Below are 16477 nucleotides of genomic sequence, written 5' to 3' on the forward strand. Positions count from 1 at the left end.
TATGACAATGTAATTTTCTGACATGGCAACACGTGATAGGTTTGGACTACCGCCACAGTGGCATCCCCGTTACATGTAAGTTCTTCTCAACAAAGAGGGATTGATGGCATATATAATTTGTAAATATGTATAATACACCAACACCATCTAATTCAAAATTGGGTTTATTTAAATGTAATAAAATATATTGTCTAAAGTATTTTAGTTGTATGGGTTTATTTTTTAACTAGCCTCTTTGCACGCGCTTCCACTCCTGCGAAAGGCCTTTTCTGGTATTAAAAAAGATAATGGGTAGTTGTGTTCCATAAAAATAGGATCCATTATTTGATTTTTCTTTTAATTTTAATTTTTTTTAAGTGTGAATTTATTATATTATCCTCATTTAATTAATAATTTTAATTCTTAATGTTTGTATTAACCAATGACATTTTCTAGTATTTTGAATGTTTCACCATTCTCTGCCTTTTGCTTTATATATATATATATATATAGATAACCTCAAATAATTTTATTTGAAATATACTTTTAATAGTTGATCAGCCTTACAAAAATATATTATAATTGTTCTACAAAATCAGAATTATAATAACTCAATTGAATGGTCAAATGATATCAGATTCCTTTGAATGAGTATCTGTTTGGACTCTCATTTGCATTTGAGGATCTTCCTCAAATTTATATTATAAGTTCTGTTATAGCAATGATCCCAATGTATGCATAGTCATCTATGTAGTACCTTCAGCGCTAACTGTAGTCCTTAGGTTGTTACTATTTCCGCCCAAATGAAACAATAATTTCCTCTTCTTTTTTTTCTTTTTCTTTTTTAATATGAATTCATCACAATTGTTTGCCACAAATAGGTGGGGAATGTACAATAATTTCCTCTTCTTTTTTTTCTTTTTCTTTTTTAATACGAATTCATCACAATTGTTTGCCACAAATAGGTGGGGAATATGCAATCTAAACTCTTATGCTTTGTATCGCGTCACACATTTGCTGTTTAATTGAACTTATTTTATTTTTTAAAGCAATGTTTTATCTATTCCTCAAAAATCTTATCCTTGCTTTTAGCTTAGCTCAGAGTTTGACACATGAAGGAGAGAGAAACGATCTTGCCATATCTTTCTCTTTCACTTTTGGCTTAATAATTCTTTCACAAAATTATGCAAATATTATACAAAACATGTGTTTGGTATCTTCTTCTTTTTTTTTTCAAAAGATTTCGAAGTAGTAGGTGATTAGCTAATTTTTCTTGATGAAGTGGTTGAAGGAAATGGTGAGAAGACTGTTTGGTAAAATGAGGACTGGAAAAACGGTATTAGGTTTGAAGGTAGTAACGAAATCCTATATTTTGGAAGACTTTAGTTATTTCTTAACCTTAATTTGGTCCAAAAATGGATAGAGAGGAAGTCGAGACAAGCACATAAGCGAAGCGATCGTACGTAAATCAAAAGTTATGAGGAAAGAAACTGAGTTTTTATCATAAATAGCCAAAAGCTGGTGAGCACGAAAGTTAGAAGCATGAATATTTAATTTGAAATTTTCGACTCTGTCAAAGCTCTCCATCTCTGATTATCTATTTCTTTAACATACTATGCGGATAACATAAACCTCAGCAAGGAATTAATACATTGTCAAAAAAAAAGCAGGAAGCCGGTACATTAATTTACAAATGCTCTATTATTTGTTGTAGAGATGTGTAAGTACCAACTATGGCAACTACAACTCCCATCAAAATTATACACCCTATAATCAACATTTCGCATCCGAGATTTCGATAAGTACCTGAAATTTTAAGGTAGCAAAGGCATGGTATTATAAGTGAAGCTGTGACACTCAAAAATGCTCCAACCAGAGACATGAGATAAGCAAAAAAGGGTATAGCCAAAGCTACTACAACACTGCTGATTACCAAGGAAGTGCTGAGAAATAGGCGGAAGCTTCGACTTTTTTTGCTGCAACTTGGAAACCAATTTTGGGCAGTATTTAGGATTGGTGTAACCATTAAAGCATATTTGGACAATGGATTGATAAGGGTGGTCCATATTGCGATTTTTGAGCTAAGTTCTTCAGTTGGGAGGTTTAAAGTTATCTGTGATTCGACTGTTGACCCGAACATTAAGTACCTAAAACTGCCATTGATGCATAACCAAGGGTGCATAAAATAAAGCACACGAGGAGGACCTGCACCAAAGAAACAATAGATTGAAAATTAGTAAGCACCAAAGCATGCATACGCTAAAACTCACTTATCTTTAACATCATTTGGTAGCACAATTGATACCATCGTACTCAAATCGTGCGAGTAGGCGTAAGTAGATAAACAGATGGAGGGAGAGAGGCATTTAGGACCTCTTACAAAGAAGGCTATCCTACTAGGTTAGCCACAACTTGTTTCCAAAACTTCAGATGTTAGGAAATCGGCCAACAATGTATATCAAGCTCACATTTTGTACTTACATTCGGGAACTGACGTTTGTTTTTCATTGATTTGTAGAGCGTAGGGAACACTGGATGCGCACAATAGCAGAAGGCATATAAGCTAACAGCAGTAGGGATTCCACTCCAATTAAGCGGTACCGATCCCTCTTGGTGAAATCCAATTCCATCAAAAACAGCAGTCCACAAAATTGACCCAATAATGATAACAGATGAAAAAACCCCACTTGCAGAGACATAAGAAAGAAGGCTGAGGCTATCAAACCACACAGTTGGCAGAACAATAAGTCCACCAAGTATTGTAAAGCACTTCTTCCCACTAATTGTTAATCCAGCCACTTCCAATTTCATTTCTGGAAATAAGTTGTGTAGGTTATCTCCTTCTAGAATTAGGAAAGCAGTTGCAACTAAGTAGAGTTCTGTGTTCATGAAAATTGACAAAACTATTTTTCCCTTTTTCCCAAATGCACGTTCACCAATGTCAGGATAAGTTCTTATAGTAGAATCTTCATCCATACATCTTTGAATTAACAAGCCTGTGTAAAAGGCAGCAACAGCAATTACAAAAAGAAGTATCAAGCTTAGCCACCCTCCTGATGAGAGTGCATAAGGAACTGATAGCATCCCAACTCCTGAAACCAAATTAAAAAGAGAAAATTTTGGTTCATTCAATTTGCTTTAAGTAATGAAATGGTAGAGAAATTAAATTTATTAATATATAATTCTCTCATTTGATATTTTACACAGTCTCAAGATGAGGTTCAGCTGCCTACACACACACATATATATATGTGTGTGTGTGTGTGTGAAATGTTGAAGCAATTGGTGATAGCTAATGAGAAGAAATGCTAGAATACCAAACAAAAAACAATACTATATGTTAAAACAATGGTATATAACAAGGAGAAGTACCTGATAGGGCATTGAGTCCGTTGAAACAAGTTTTCAAAACAGAGGTTGTTTTAGTTTGGTGATCACAGTCAATTGCCTCTACTTCCTCATATTGTTGCCTTTCATCACACACAAGAGGAAACGTCAACGATGATCGATCAAGCGCATCAGCAGCATCCATTGGAGAGAGAGAGAGAGAGAGAGAGAGAGAGAGAGAGAGAGTTTGTGATCTGCTGAAGGTTTAAAGTAACTCTTGAGAGCTTAAATTAGAAAGAACATGTGATATGTATTCTTAGAAGACTTCTTTGTTTATTATTTTTTCAAAGTTGAAGATGTTGCCAAAGCAACTATATGTATATATATATATAAATGGATGAATGCATACTCGTGGAACAGGAGAAGTTTTATATTATCCAATGATCCGGCATAAAAAATCGAATCTTACTTGACTATATTTTAAATTCTAGACATGATATATATGGAGCACGTAATTTATCTATATATACACACAGGTTCACTTTTGTATTTTAATTATTTTCTGCAGCACATTTTTAGGCTTGTCGGCTCTTCAACTGTGGAAAATCGAGAGTCCTTAAACTTAATGTACTAAGCAGTTCCTGTCCTACCAATGAAAATGGTGGATATTCCCGACATAGCAAATTTGTATTTGAATACTAGCGATATTTTGGGAAGAGAAGAATCGACCGACGTAACAAAGATTAGAAATAAAAACAAGAGTAAATAGTCTTAATCACTTTACTTTTTTAATTGTGTGCGCCTTTTGATATTGAGTAGTAGATTTTTTTTATTCATTTACAGGTTTCCACTTTTTTTTTTTTGGCTTATAGTGAAATTTATTTTTAATTACCAAAAAAATTTGGAGAGAAGAAACAACTTATTGGTTGAACCGTCGGTGCAATGTTTTACTTCACTGTATGGTAGGGGTCTTGACAGCTGAATGGTTGGTGGTAACGCTGAGGTTAAACTAGCTAGTTTGTTGATTGCGCTGTCAACGTACCTATAATGTCAGATTTTAATAGGGAGTTTCACTAAAACATCCAAAATGGGGTTAAAATTATAAAAAAACTCAAGCACTATTGAAACATATAAACACACCCAAAACCCATCATTACACACACTCAAAACCCATTTATAAACACACCCAAAAAGTTGACTTTGGGGTTGATTTTGGGTGTGTTTCTATGTTTAAATAGTGCTTGGGTTTTTTTATAAATACATGTCTAGGATTGAGTTTATTTATAAATTTATAATTTTAATATTACCATTGCTTGTACTATATTATTATTACACATATGAATAAACCCATAAAAGCACGCCTAGACACGAATGCAGCGTTGTTTTTAATCAACATACATTGTACACAAATGTACTTCAGAAAGAGATGTGTAGTGGGCCAATATTAACATGGAGGAAAAGTCAGGAATACAATATCCTCCAACGTGGGGACGAGAATGTGTTTCTATTCTGAGTAATACATTGTACCTAATTTGTTGTCACTTTTGTGTCTCCTTACTAATTATTCGACGCGTGTCATGTAACTTAACAAACAGAAGTCCAGTGAAATTAGAAACTAACGGAAATACTATAATGAGGGTTGCGGTGCACCGTCAATTGTTAAAAATGTGGTAGACTACCACTTTTTTGCATATGCACTTAGCACATAGGAGGACTGTAGAAAAACCGGAACAGCTTGACAGACTTAATCCCTAGGAAAAACCAAATTTGGGCGTTTTGAAGCAATGGAAAAGCACCCCGAAGTACATGAGGAAGCAAACCAGAGAGAAAACTACATGAGGAAGCGAAGTTCCAGTTGACTGCACACTTGAAATGGCAAAATGGGGTTGGCAATTGACGAGAAAAGCAAAGAAGGATTGGAAAAAATAAAATAAAATGAACCCGACGTGAATCGAACACGCAACCTTCTGATCTGGAGTCAGACGCGCTACCATTGCGCCACGGATCCTTGTGATAAACAAAGCATTTTATATTAATTTTAACTAAACTCACCCAATGGCTATTTGATCGAACGGCTATGATATTTATTTACTTTTAAATAAATAGGCACTCAAATCAAGTACATAAACTGAAATTTAAAAAACAAATTAAAAATAGTTTATCAATTCTCACAACATTTTGGGGGTTTTGTGTTTTTTAGAGTGTGATGAAGAGAGTTGTGTGCTTCTTGTTCCATATCCGTTTCCTCTCAAAATCTTCATATTCAGAACACCTCCATGGCTCATCTTCACCATGAGAGAGCGAGAGAGAGAGAGAGTGTGTGTGGAGGAGGGTGGGTGGTGACTGTGGGGGTAGTGTCGGTTGTTAGAGTTTTGCTTGGGTTGCTGTTGGGTTTTTGGATTTTTATTTTTCATTTTATTCGAAGTTAACAACGTCATGTTTGATGTTAAGAGATGAGAGGTGTCAGAAGAATAAAGGAGAAATAGGGTGGGCACAGAGAAAGGAAAAAGGAAAACTGGACTCCAAAGCACCCAGCCCAGCCTCCGTCCCTTTCATCTCCTTCAATTTCAGTATTAAAAAAAAAACCATTTGAATATGATGGATTGACGCCATCAAACAAAATTAAAGTCAGGGGTTGCGTCTGATGATGATGATGATGGAGATGGCTGGAGTGGATTGCTTCGAGGGAGGTGATGAGGATAGGGTTTGGGTGGCTGGGTAAGTTGGGTGTGTTGAGTAATTCCAAGAAGGGTTGAGTCTGGGGGTGGGGATTAGGTCGAGGGGAGAGAGAGAGAGAGAGAGAGAGAGAGAGAGAGAGGATGGGGTGCAATGGAGGTGCGATGAGGGTTGGGTCGATGAGAGGGAGGGGGAGAGAAGAAGAGAGGCAGAGGGAGTGAGAGTGAGAGAGGAGCTAAATTTACTAAAATGAACATGCCACGTCAACACACTTAAATGGTTTTGTTGACAAAAATAGATGGAAGTGGTAAAGTGAGAAAAGTTCAGCAATTTTTCAAGATTCTTGAGGTTAAGTGAGAAATTTTCATTTTGGCTAAAAGTCACTTTTGATCCTTGTAGTTTGACACTTCAACCACGACCTTGTAGTTTCAATTCAATTTTGACCTTGTAGTTTCGTATTTGTAGCAATTCAAGACAAGTTAGTATTCATGTCAATTTTTTGACGATGTAACAGGTAATTTCGTCAATCCAAAATCCTTGAGCATAAAAGCTCGTCTAAAACTCCCATAATTTCATATTAGGGCTTGAAATTGGTTATTGGCGTTTAGGGTTCTTCAAAAATTGGGATTAGTAGTTGAATTTCTAGCCCTAATATGAAATGGGAAGAATTTCAAACAAACTTTTACACTAAAGTATTTTGGATTGACGAAATTGCCCCTTGCATCATTAAAGAAATTAACAAGAATACTAACATGTCCTTAAATTGCTTCAAATGTGAAACTACAATGGCAAATTTGACGGAATTGAAACTACAAGGTCAAAAGTGATTGAAGTGCCAAACTACAGGGACTAGAAGTGACTTTTGGCCTTTCATTTTAGTGTCCGTTCCAAAGAGTAAAATAGTAATTAAGCCAATTAAAAAAAAATTGGGAGCAAAAGGAAGGTAATATGTTCGAATAAAATAATTTATATTTTAGACATAAACAATCTTTAATTTACTTGAAGGGCCTATGGTATAAATCCCTTCCAAATCTCAAATATTTAAATATTTCCTAAGATTGTATCAAATTTGTGTTTAACAACCAATAAAAAAACCTTAATTGATAGTCCTGAACAGGCAATGCTGATTTTTCCCCTCTTTTATATGTTATACTTATATCCATCAGATCACTTCACTTGTAGAACATAAACTACATCTCTCTGGTTCTCACACCCCCTCCTTTTCGATATTTGCTTCTTTAATTTTTGAAACCCAATTCAAAGTAAAGTATTCAACACATAAAATGGCTTGGGGAAACTCTTGAGATGTTCCTTTATATTGCCATACATTCCTCCACAGCCAACACCATTTGCACAGCAGCAAGATCACAGTCCAAAACAGATCATGAAAACCAGCTCTTGAACAAAAAGAAGACCATAGGGAAGGGGCAACTGTTCAACAGCTTTTGGAGAGAAACTAAAACATCACCACCAGATGGTCTATTTAATCCAGAAGTTCTCCTTTTCTTTCCTTTAAATTTATGGCAAATACCTTATATTTGGCAAAAATGTTACAGAGAAGTAAAAACAAATCCTTACTCTTGCTAACTGCTTACAAAACTACATCCCATAATTTTTACAAGTACACTGTAAAAGAATAAGCATTGAGGATAAACAAGGAAGATAAAATTCTGATATAAGCAGGCAGCATGTCTTCAGAAATCCTGCATCCTTACAACAAATAAGGCATTGCTATTGGGACTATTTGATCAATCTAAGATTACAGAACAAAAGAATGCAATATTTAGTCTAACAGGGTGTTCCCAGATCGTCAATTAAATGCTGCAGACCAGGCTTAAGAAATTAATTATCAAGTACAGAGAATTTTGTTGTTGAAGAATAACTCATTTAACCAACCTGTCAGGCCCAATACTCATCTTAACCCACATGCGCATCACAAGTATTCTGTTAAACACAAACTGTCTTTTAAGTCATCTTGTTGAGAATTTGCCGCAAGAGACTTGCCAATCAATAAATATAGACTGGAGAATAATGAAATCCAGATGCAACAAAAGACCAGAACAATATTACCTTGAAAAACCCTTCCGTCATTTTCCCCCTTCAGATTCAACAGGCAATTTCTCATTGTTATTGCTTTCTAAGCTGCTTTCCATTTCAATTAACTTTCGTTCTTCTTCCTCAGTCTCTCGTGCTTTTGCTTGATTCACATCCTTAGGCTTGTTGCTTGTAGATTGCTGATACATGACACCACCTACCATACATATCAACAGGCCCAATGTACCAACAAAGGTTGAATGCTTGTCCCAAATAACCAGATTAATCACAACAGTTAATAGCTTGTTCACTATACCAAGAACAGTAAATCCAGTTGCAGAAATTGCCCTTCGGCAAGAAAACCCAAAGAAAGAGATGGATAAACCAAATAAACACGATAACCCCACTGGCAAAACCACCTCAAGAGAATACCAATCGGATTCATCCGAGATTTCATGCTTAATCTTCTTCAATTCACCCATTACAAGTAGTTCTAATGGAAACAGTAGAAGAGCCTCGAGATTGTTATACAGTACAAGACCCCATGTATTTAAACCAATGGTCATTACCACATGCTTTATGTAGACAAAGTCTATGGACATGCTTACCAAGTAAGCTAGAGCCCAACTATAAGCCGTTACTGTGAACTTGTAATCTGTTAGAACATAGATCACACTTCCTCCAAAAATAGTGACAAGTGAGGTCCATGTCCTAATTGATGGCCATGGTTGGTGCAAGAAGATTGTCTCTCCTATTGCAACAAAGATCGGAACAACTGAACGAAAGACGATGAAAGTGTCAACATTAGCATGGAGAAGCAGCTCACTATTGGTGAAGAGAGAGAGGTAGAATATAATTGCTGCTGGTAGGAAGCGCCACATAGTAAGTAGGTCAAGCGAATCATACTCTATCAACTTAAGCCAGCCACAAACGAGGACACCAATAGCACTTGTCATATACTGCAAAGCAGTTAGTGCCCCAGGATAAGGAAATTTCATGACAGCCCATTTGTTGATGATGGAAAGCAATGAGGCAGATAAGCAATAACCAGCGGCAATACCATAGACTGAGATTTGCTGGAGAAAGACGCCATACCAGTTTGATTGGGTATTACTGATGAGAGTAGGGGCACTAGAACCACCCTGGGCCTGAGGGCCCTGACCAACTTCAGGATTCTCCGCACCATTATTAGGCATCTATCATAGGATCAAAATTTTGTTAGTGCACCAAAAAAATCAGGATAGGGAAAATGAACCTGGCTGCCAGGGCCACAGGGTGCATAGACTTCCTGGAAAATTATTTGCAAAATTTGGAAACAAATGCTTAAAAGAAAACTCAGGCAAGAATAGCAACACCTTTTTCATGGGCACTTCAGCTTCATCCATCTTCCCAGCTTCACCAAGGGCCTCCACTTATTCAAGCAACTTCTTTAACTTTTCCTCCACAACAGTTAACGGTTCAAACTTTTCAGTTGACAGCAGATCACGATTCGCAAGGAAACGCTTGAATCAAGATTCGGAATTTCAGTTTTTCGAATCATTTGCTTTTTTGATGTTTGGAAAGTTCAAAACTTCATTATCAGCAAGTCCTATGGTTTTTTAATCAGGACCGTGCCGTAGAATACATGACCTGAAGTTGAAAGAAAGGTGGGAAATCAGACTCCCTGAGAAACAGACAGAGAAAATAAAGTTGTGACAATCTTTTAAATAAAGGTAAACCATTTTCTTGTAACCAAATTAGAGATCCTATAGCATATTGTACCCATGTATTATCTTGCAATCAAATTAGGGATCCTCAAAACTTAACAGATTCAAATGGGACAACCTTTCCCATTTTGATAAATTACATATTTACTGAATATTTTCTTTTCTGGGTCTGATATTAACCCAATGATCAAATAGTGAAAAACAACTAGGAAACTGAACCATACAGAATGTATTACACAATGGCAGAAACCCCGAAACTCCAGAAAACCCGGATAACCTATGCGGGTCTATGATCTATGAAACACAATGGCAGGAAACAGAAACAAGAGAAAACAAAACAAAACAAAATCTCCAAATTAGCATCCTTGCACAACATCAAATTACACAACATAACAACAGTCATTCACACATAATTAATTACAACATCAGCATAACAAAACAGTCATTCACACATAATTAATCACAACATCAGCAAATTAAGCATTAAAATCAAAATGTTTCAAATTTGATTAACCTCTTATTCTGTGACCCCGGTCGACGTCAAACACATCTGCAAGTTTGAGAGAGAAAGAGAGACAGAGACAGAGACAAAGAGACAGAATGACAGAGCCTGAGACAGTTTGGGTTAGGCCTTAAGTTCGAGATCTAGAGACAGAAACGATGGAGACTGAGAGTTTGAGAGACAGGCTGAGATAAGCAGAGGAAAAGAGAGATTTGGGGCTGAGGAAATGAAAATTAGGGATTACGGCTGAGACTGAGAGTTACTGATAGAGAAGCGATGGCGATCTGAGAGAGGAGAGACACGGTGCCGCAGAGCTATTAACCCAATTAATACCTGCCACGTATTTATTATTATTAAAAACTAAACAGGTAAGGGTTGAGTTGAGTTCGACCCGTTTATGAAACGAGTTATATTTGTCTCTTGGAGAGTTGACCCGAATTTGACCCAGAGCCAGAATTTTCAAATAAAAAACTGAAATGGCGATGGAGTTTCTGAAACTTGGCTTCTTCCTCGACGTTCCTCAGTACATCCTCATCGCCATTGATACTCAGGTAAACTACTACCAACCCAGCCACCCACACATGCTTATGCTCTGTTTTGTTGCCCAGAAAATTCAAGATAAAATAAAAACGGTAGCAATTTGGTTTTCTCTTGGCTCTCTGTATCTTCAGATGATTTCTGTCTCTAGGCCCTGCCCTCTAAAGGCATAAAGATGATCCCTCTTGGTCCTCATTTTGTGTAATATAGCTCATCCACCAGGTTACCTTTTCTTGCTCAATATGTGTTTGTTGCATGTTGGCAGAGAAGAATAGACTGACTAGTTGCTCTTCATTGATTATTGAATTATGAGTGTTTTGTGGTTGATTGTATTTTGTAGTTTCTATAAATTCCCAAACTTTATTATTTGTAGTATGCTTTAGATTTTTTTTTTAAAATTTTTATAAATATGTTTGGATATTTTGAGTACAGAGATGACAAGGAGTTCTCACCAGTTATAGGGTTTTTTATGTTGATGCTGGGCCATCTGAGGTTAATTACCAATCTTTTATTGTTAGTTTGCCTTTTGGGTTAACATTTTACTGTAAGTTGCTTGTGCCATGATATCAATGCAGGTCAGCACTTCTGACCTTTCTCATCTAACAGTTAATTGTTTGTAAGCGTGATCCACAAGTTGATTGTATCATATTTTCCATATTATGGAATCAAAGTGAGTTACAACAATGAACGAATTTTGATCTCCAATAAGCTTAATAAAAGAAGTTGAGGCAATCTCTGAAGTGGTCAGCAAAGTGCTGATGTACTACTTTCTGAACTACTAAGTAGTTAGAAAATATGGTCAATATATTTTCATGAAAATCACTATTTATCTTTTATTTACTTTTATGTAACTATTAATTATTGTCCATTTTTATTGTATTAATGAAGCTCTTACATTATAAAGGGAGCAAGGGGGAATCTCAGCATTTTTATGCTGCAACAGAGCACAATAGTGATTTTCTCTGTTCTGTTTAATATTTTTATTTTATGTCTCTATCATTTTTGTCCCATCTCTCTCTCTCTCTCTCTCAATTTTAAAATTTAATCTTGATGATTGCTTTATAGGTACTGTGGGCACCTGTGGCATGGGAACATTGCTATACAATTATATAATGGACATTAAAAGAATGTTTTGCTTAAGGAAAGTTCTCAAATGCAAATTTGGTGGGAACTTTAATTTTCCACAAAGTACTTGTTATGACTTCATGTGCTCTAAACTTAGAATTTGGTGCATCTGCTCCTTGCATGGAGTTCATATGATATCTAAGTGCACTGGTTGTGAGCTTGGAGAATGTTGAAATAACCAAAATTGAAATCTAAAGGTTTGGTGAAGTAATGAAGGAGTTTCCATAAAACACTGGTATCCTTGCACATTTTGATATTTCATGGATACCTTTATCTATGTTGCTAAAGACTGCTTCAGATGAATTCTATCCAAACGATTCGTCTAAACGTCACTTCTCAAACAACCTTTGAATTTTAAATGACGGATGTACTGTACAGAACCCATTGGAGGAGAAATTACTGTTGCATCTGAATCTACAACGTGTATAAACACTCCCAGCACAATGATGGAGAAAGCTCTAGATAGATGAGCAATTGAATGCTAGTAGGTTCTCAACACCCAGTGACAAGTCTCAGACGAGAGGGTGTTATTACACATCAATTCCAAGTATTATCAAACAGAAAGGAATCCATGGCCAACAACCAACTTCCTTGAATCTTGACAAGGTAAAAAGCCCCTCCATCCTCTTTCAAGTAGTATGGTTGATTATTTTTTTAATGTTTAAAATTAGCTGATTTGGCTATATACTTACACTAATATTTTTTTTTTCTTTTGTGGTCATATTTTCAATGATCTGTTTAGACACAATTGTTGGAACTACTAGAATATTATGGAGGTTCTGAGGACTTGCTTCTTGCGGAGCTACAATTGGCCTATATTGCATTTTTGGTGTGTAAACAATGCAGCTTTTACAGCATTCTATGTTAAAATAGTACTCTGAGATCTTTATGATATTTTGAACTCATGAAGATGGGGCAATCACTTGAAGCATTTCTACAGTGGAAATCCTTGGTCAGTTTTTATTTGGATGCACTGAATCTGTAAGTACTGGTTTAACTGCCTTGTTTCAGTTATTATTGGGATTTATTCTCTACGGAATTTGTATATTTGTATTCCGTTCTCCCACATTGTGCATCTGAATTCAAAATTAATCTACCTACTTATACATTCTGTCCCTATATTACTATGGTATAAAGTATACACATGTGATTGATAAGTTTACATTACATTTGTACCTCATGAGCGTGAAGTTATGGTGGTTGTCTACTTTAGTAAAATAAGCAACACTTTTCCCAAATCAGTATATACAGTAATCTTAATACGTTTATTTCTCAAATACAGATTTTATTTAATACTTTTGACCTTTGTTGACAACTATAGCATTTGCATGTTTATGTGATACAGTTTTTTTTAACAGATAAAAAGGTAATCTAAAATTTCTAAATCTTCAAAATATCATAGTCAACAATCGATGTAGTTAATTTGTGCTAAAATTTCAGCGTTAATCACAGAATTGTCAAACATTATAGTCACCAACCTAAAAGCTTTGGCACTATTGATATAGTGCTAGATTTTCAGTTTTACACAAGAGATCCTACCCCAAGTCTCTCACCATCTATCTTTGGGTTGAATACTGTTTTACTTGTACTAGCATTAACATTTTTTAGGAATGCTAAATTTTAAATTTATACCAGACTATAGACATAATCCTTCTTACGAAGTTTCTAGTTACTAAAATATATGCTGGATTAAAGGGAGGTGTGTGTTCAGGTGGAGACAGTTGGGAGTAGCCTAGTAGGGATCCTAAAGAAGCTTTTAGCCCAGTAGGGGTCCTAAAGAAGTTTTTATTATAATGTTGACATACTAGTGTTGTTTTGAGAAAACAATTTATTGAGTCCCTCACTGCATATCCTTGAGTTGAGTCTTTTGATACTAGAATTCAGCTTTTTCCTAATGATGATTGAATCTTAGGTAATTAATACTGAACTACAGGAAATTTGAAATACTTTCTGTCCAAAGTCTAATATACTATTATTGCAGCCTTTCCATGCAAGAAGTCGACTATTTGCAAAGGTAATGTCCAGAATTGTCCCTTTTATAACTAAACTTTCTAGCAGTATAACTAAGAAGTTGCAATCATGGTGATTTGGGATACAGTTATGAAATCGAAAGTCTAGATTCTGTTCCAGAGAGAGTAACACATTCAGCAATTCTTGATTTAAACTATTTGTTTTTTCTTGTAAACTAGAACTGAACAGTACTTTCCTTTTTCTCCATTTCATTTGCACTGAGAAATGACATGTGACGAGAATCTCGCAGTTTATTAGAGTCATCTACTATCAATTGAAACATGGACTTCATAAAGATTGCAGAGATACGAGCGGTGGATCATCCCTATTAGATGATTCATGGTTTTGTGCTGATAGCTTTTTGCTCTGTCTTTTCAGGGTACAAGATTTGAGTGCTTGATTCTGCTGCCGCTGTGCATTTTTCGTATTACACTGCCGTACTTGATTCAGTTTTTTCTTGTCGGCTTGTTGTCATTCAGGTTATTGTTGTTTAGTTTTTATTTGTTGGAACTAAAATGTAGTTGATAGTTATTTATATAATTTCATCCATAGATTTAATGATTTCATTAGTATGTTAGAGTTTGATTGATTAAGTTGGTACATATACAGGTGAAAATGAAAATGTCCTAAATCCCTTAACTGTTGAATGAGCTTAAGAAGTTGGCACATCTTCATTTACTGATTTACTGCAACTTGTGAACTACTAATCTTATATAAATAAACCTAATGGATAAAATGCAATGAATTACATAAAAGGAATCCAAAGAAATACGTAAAAAAAAGTGTCATTAGCTCTGTATTAATAATGAACGAAATCAAAGAATGTACATCAAATTACATACAAATTTAGGATAATGAAGTATTACACCAAATTGTGAGAGACGCTTCCAAACAAGCATATACAAAATTCTAACTTAAGAATCAAGCTAAGCAGCACCAATTATAGGGAAAGCCGATGGCTTTTGGCAAACAACGGTTTGATTTGGAATGACAGGTCTTGAATCCCAAAGGAAGAATCTGTTGCTCAGAAGGCGACGACGACACCGAATAGAGTTCCTTTACTGTATCCAGATTAGTCACAAATGGATGATTCAATAGCTTAGCAGCTGTGAACCTTTCAGAAGGGCTCCACACAAAGCACTTTCCCAAGAAATCTTTAGCCTCTTCTGATAACCAAACAGGAATAGTGGGAGATTTTGAAGCAATCTGAAGCATTAGGTCCCAAGGTCTCACCCCGGCTTTCAAATCCCATGGCTTCCTCCCGGTCAACATCATAAGCACAACACAGCCCAATGCCCAAATATCAGAAGGTTGCAGCTGAATATTTTGAAGCACAGTTTCTGGAGACCAATACAGTGTAGTGCCTCCAGAACGCTTCTCTATAATCCTCTTTGCCAGACCCAAGTCTCCAATTTTGGGCACAAATTCAGAACCACCAGCATCAGTTTTGGAGACGAGTAATATATTCTCAGGCTTCAAATCGCAATGCACATAACCCATTTCATGAATGTGCTTAACCCCTTTCAAAATTGCCTCTGTATACTTCCTTACTTGAAATTCAGGCAACCCCCCAGACTTGTTAATCAAATCCCTCATTGTTCCTCCATCGGCATATTCCATGAACATATTGAATACCTTATTGCCGTCAACACCAGCCGTCACATCATCTCCATAGCGATGGATGATAAACGGGCAGTTGCTAAATATGTCAAGAAGTGAATTTTCCCTCACCAACTCAAGCGCATCACAGTATAATGTCGACTTCACCGCGAAAATTGAGGGCAAAACATCGGCTCTCAATTTGGGTTTTTTGACCCAACCCAAATACACCGACCCAAAACCCCCTTTTCCAAGTATCCGTCCTCGAACCCACTCACGGCCAGCAACCGACAAGCTCTGTTCTTTCTTCGGCCTTGAACTCGAACCCATTGTTTGAAAAACAAAAATTGAAGCTTTCTGATGAAATAGGGTTTATGGGTCTAACAAAACGAAAGCAAAGAGACGCAGAGAAACAGAAACTGGGTAGAGAGAGAGAGAGAGAGAGAGAAGAACTCGTTGAAGCAGTCGGTGATCAACGAAGAAGGATGAAACGTTGATGCGAAAAAGAGGGCTTGGATTTCCAACGCTCAATTGTTTTTGATTCGAAGCTGGTGAATGAGGGTTTGGAAATCAGAGTAATGTTTTCCTGGTTGGGTTGGGTTTATATAGTTTAACGCGTAACCTTCAAACGGTCATATATTTCTTTCGCGGCTTTTGCTTCCGCTTCAATTAATAATCTAATCAAATATTTATTATTTACTTTTGAAATCCACTGAAAAGATTTACTGAGGATTTGATATATCTTTCGTAAATCTTAAGCCACTCGCTCTGATTACAAGCTGTCATCACCGTTGATTTGGGGAGATCTGACGATGAAGGGAAGACGCGGTTGACTTAAATTCAACTCTCCTGTTACCATTTATTGTGCCTAATAAAAACAAAAACTAATAATTAAAGAAAAAGAAAAATACCCAACAATCACCAAACTCACACCCATCCAATTCCGTCAATTAATTAGGGGTTTTTTTTTTATTTTTAATCA

The 16477-nt window shown here is 36.1% G+C and overlaps 3 protein-coding genes, 1 non-coding gene and 1 pseudogene across 7 annotated transcripts; 1 reads left to right on the top strand and 4 right to left on the bottom strand.

The window, feature by feature from the left end:
• Positions 1-1513: 1513 nt before the first annotated feature.
• On the bottom strand, positions 1514-3786 carry LOC148917582 (amino acid transporter AVT1I-like; annotated as a pseudogene). Its single transcript, XR_016125793.1, has 3 exons — positions 3352-3786; positions 2461-3071; positions 1514-2184 (listed from the first exon to the last, which is right to left on the bottom strand). The product of XR_016125793.1 is annotated as an amino acid transporter AVT1I-like (transcript).
• A 1456-nt stretch (positions 3787-5242) lies between these two features.
• Positions 5243-5314, bottom strand: TRNAW-CCA (transfer RNA tryptophan (anticodon CCA)). Its single transcript has one exon. It is a non-coding gene; the product is annotated as a tRNA-Trp (tRNA).
• A 2318-nt stretch (positions 5315-7632) lies between these two features.
• On the bottom strand, positions 7633-10567 carry LOC103328708 (GDP-mannose transporter GONST3-like). 3 transcript variants are annotated; one of them, XM_016794066.2, is made up of 4 exons: positions 10237-10567; positions 9372-9679; positions 8053-9212; positions 7633-7926 (listed from the first exon to the last, which is right to left on the bottom strand). In XM_016794066.2, exons 2-3 carry the CDS (start codon positions 9399-9401, stop codon positions 8070-8072), a joined length of 1173 nt encoding a protein of 390 aa, XP_016649552.1. In that variant the 5' UTR covers positions 9402-9679; positions 10237-10567; the 3' UTR covers positions 7633-7926; positions 8053-8069. The 3 variants fall into 3 exon arrangements, with proteins under 3 accessions (XP_016649552.1, XP_016649550.1, XP_008229339.1); XM_016794064.2 differs by having other exon boundaries at positions 7633-9212; positions 10237-10556; XM_008231117.3 differs by having other exon boundaries at positions 7633-9212; positions 9372-9645; positions 10237-10554.
• A 42-nt stretch (positions 10568-10609) lies between these two features.
• Positions 10610-14462, top strand: LOC103328707 (uncharacterized). Its single transcript, XM_016793722.2, is given in 7 exon segments — positions 10610-12347; positions 12349-12492; positions 12629-12715; positions 12797-12842; positions 12845-12867; positions 13868-13900; positions 14147-14462. Coding segments are annotated over 7 exon segments (579 nt in total). The 5' UTR covers positions 10610-12251; the 3' UTR covers positions 14297-14462.
• Positions 14463-14665: 203 nt separating this feature from the next.
• On the bottom strand, positions 14666-16194 carry LOC103328713 (mitogen-activated protein kinase kinase kinase 20-like). Its single transcript, XM_008231123.2, has one exon. The coding sequence runs from the start codon at positions 15823-15825 to the stop codon at positions 14818-14820; it is 1008 nt and encodes a 335-aa protein (XP_008229345.2). The 5' UTR covers positions 15826-16194; the 3' UTR covers positions 14666-14817.
• Between the last annotated feature and the right edge of the window lie 283 nt (positions 16195-16477).

The sequence above is a fragment of the Prunus mume genome, linkage group LG4 (assembly GCF_029339155.1).
Source record: "Prunus mume cultivar Tortuosa linkage group LG4, ASM2933915v1, whole genome shotgun sequence".
Classification (NCBI taxonomy): Eukaryota; Viridiplantae; Streptophyta; class Magnoliopsida; order Rosales; family Rosaceae; genus Prunus; species Prunus mume.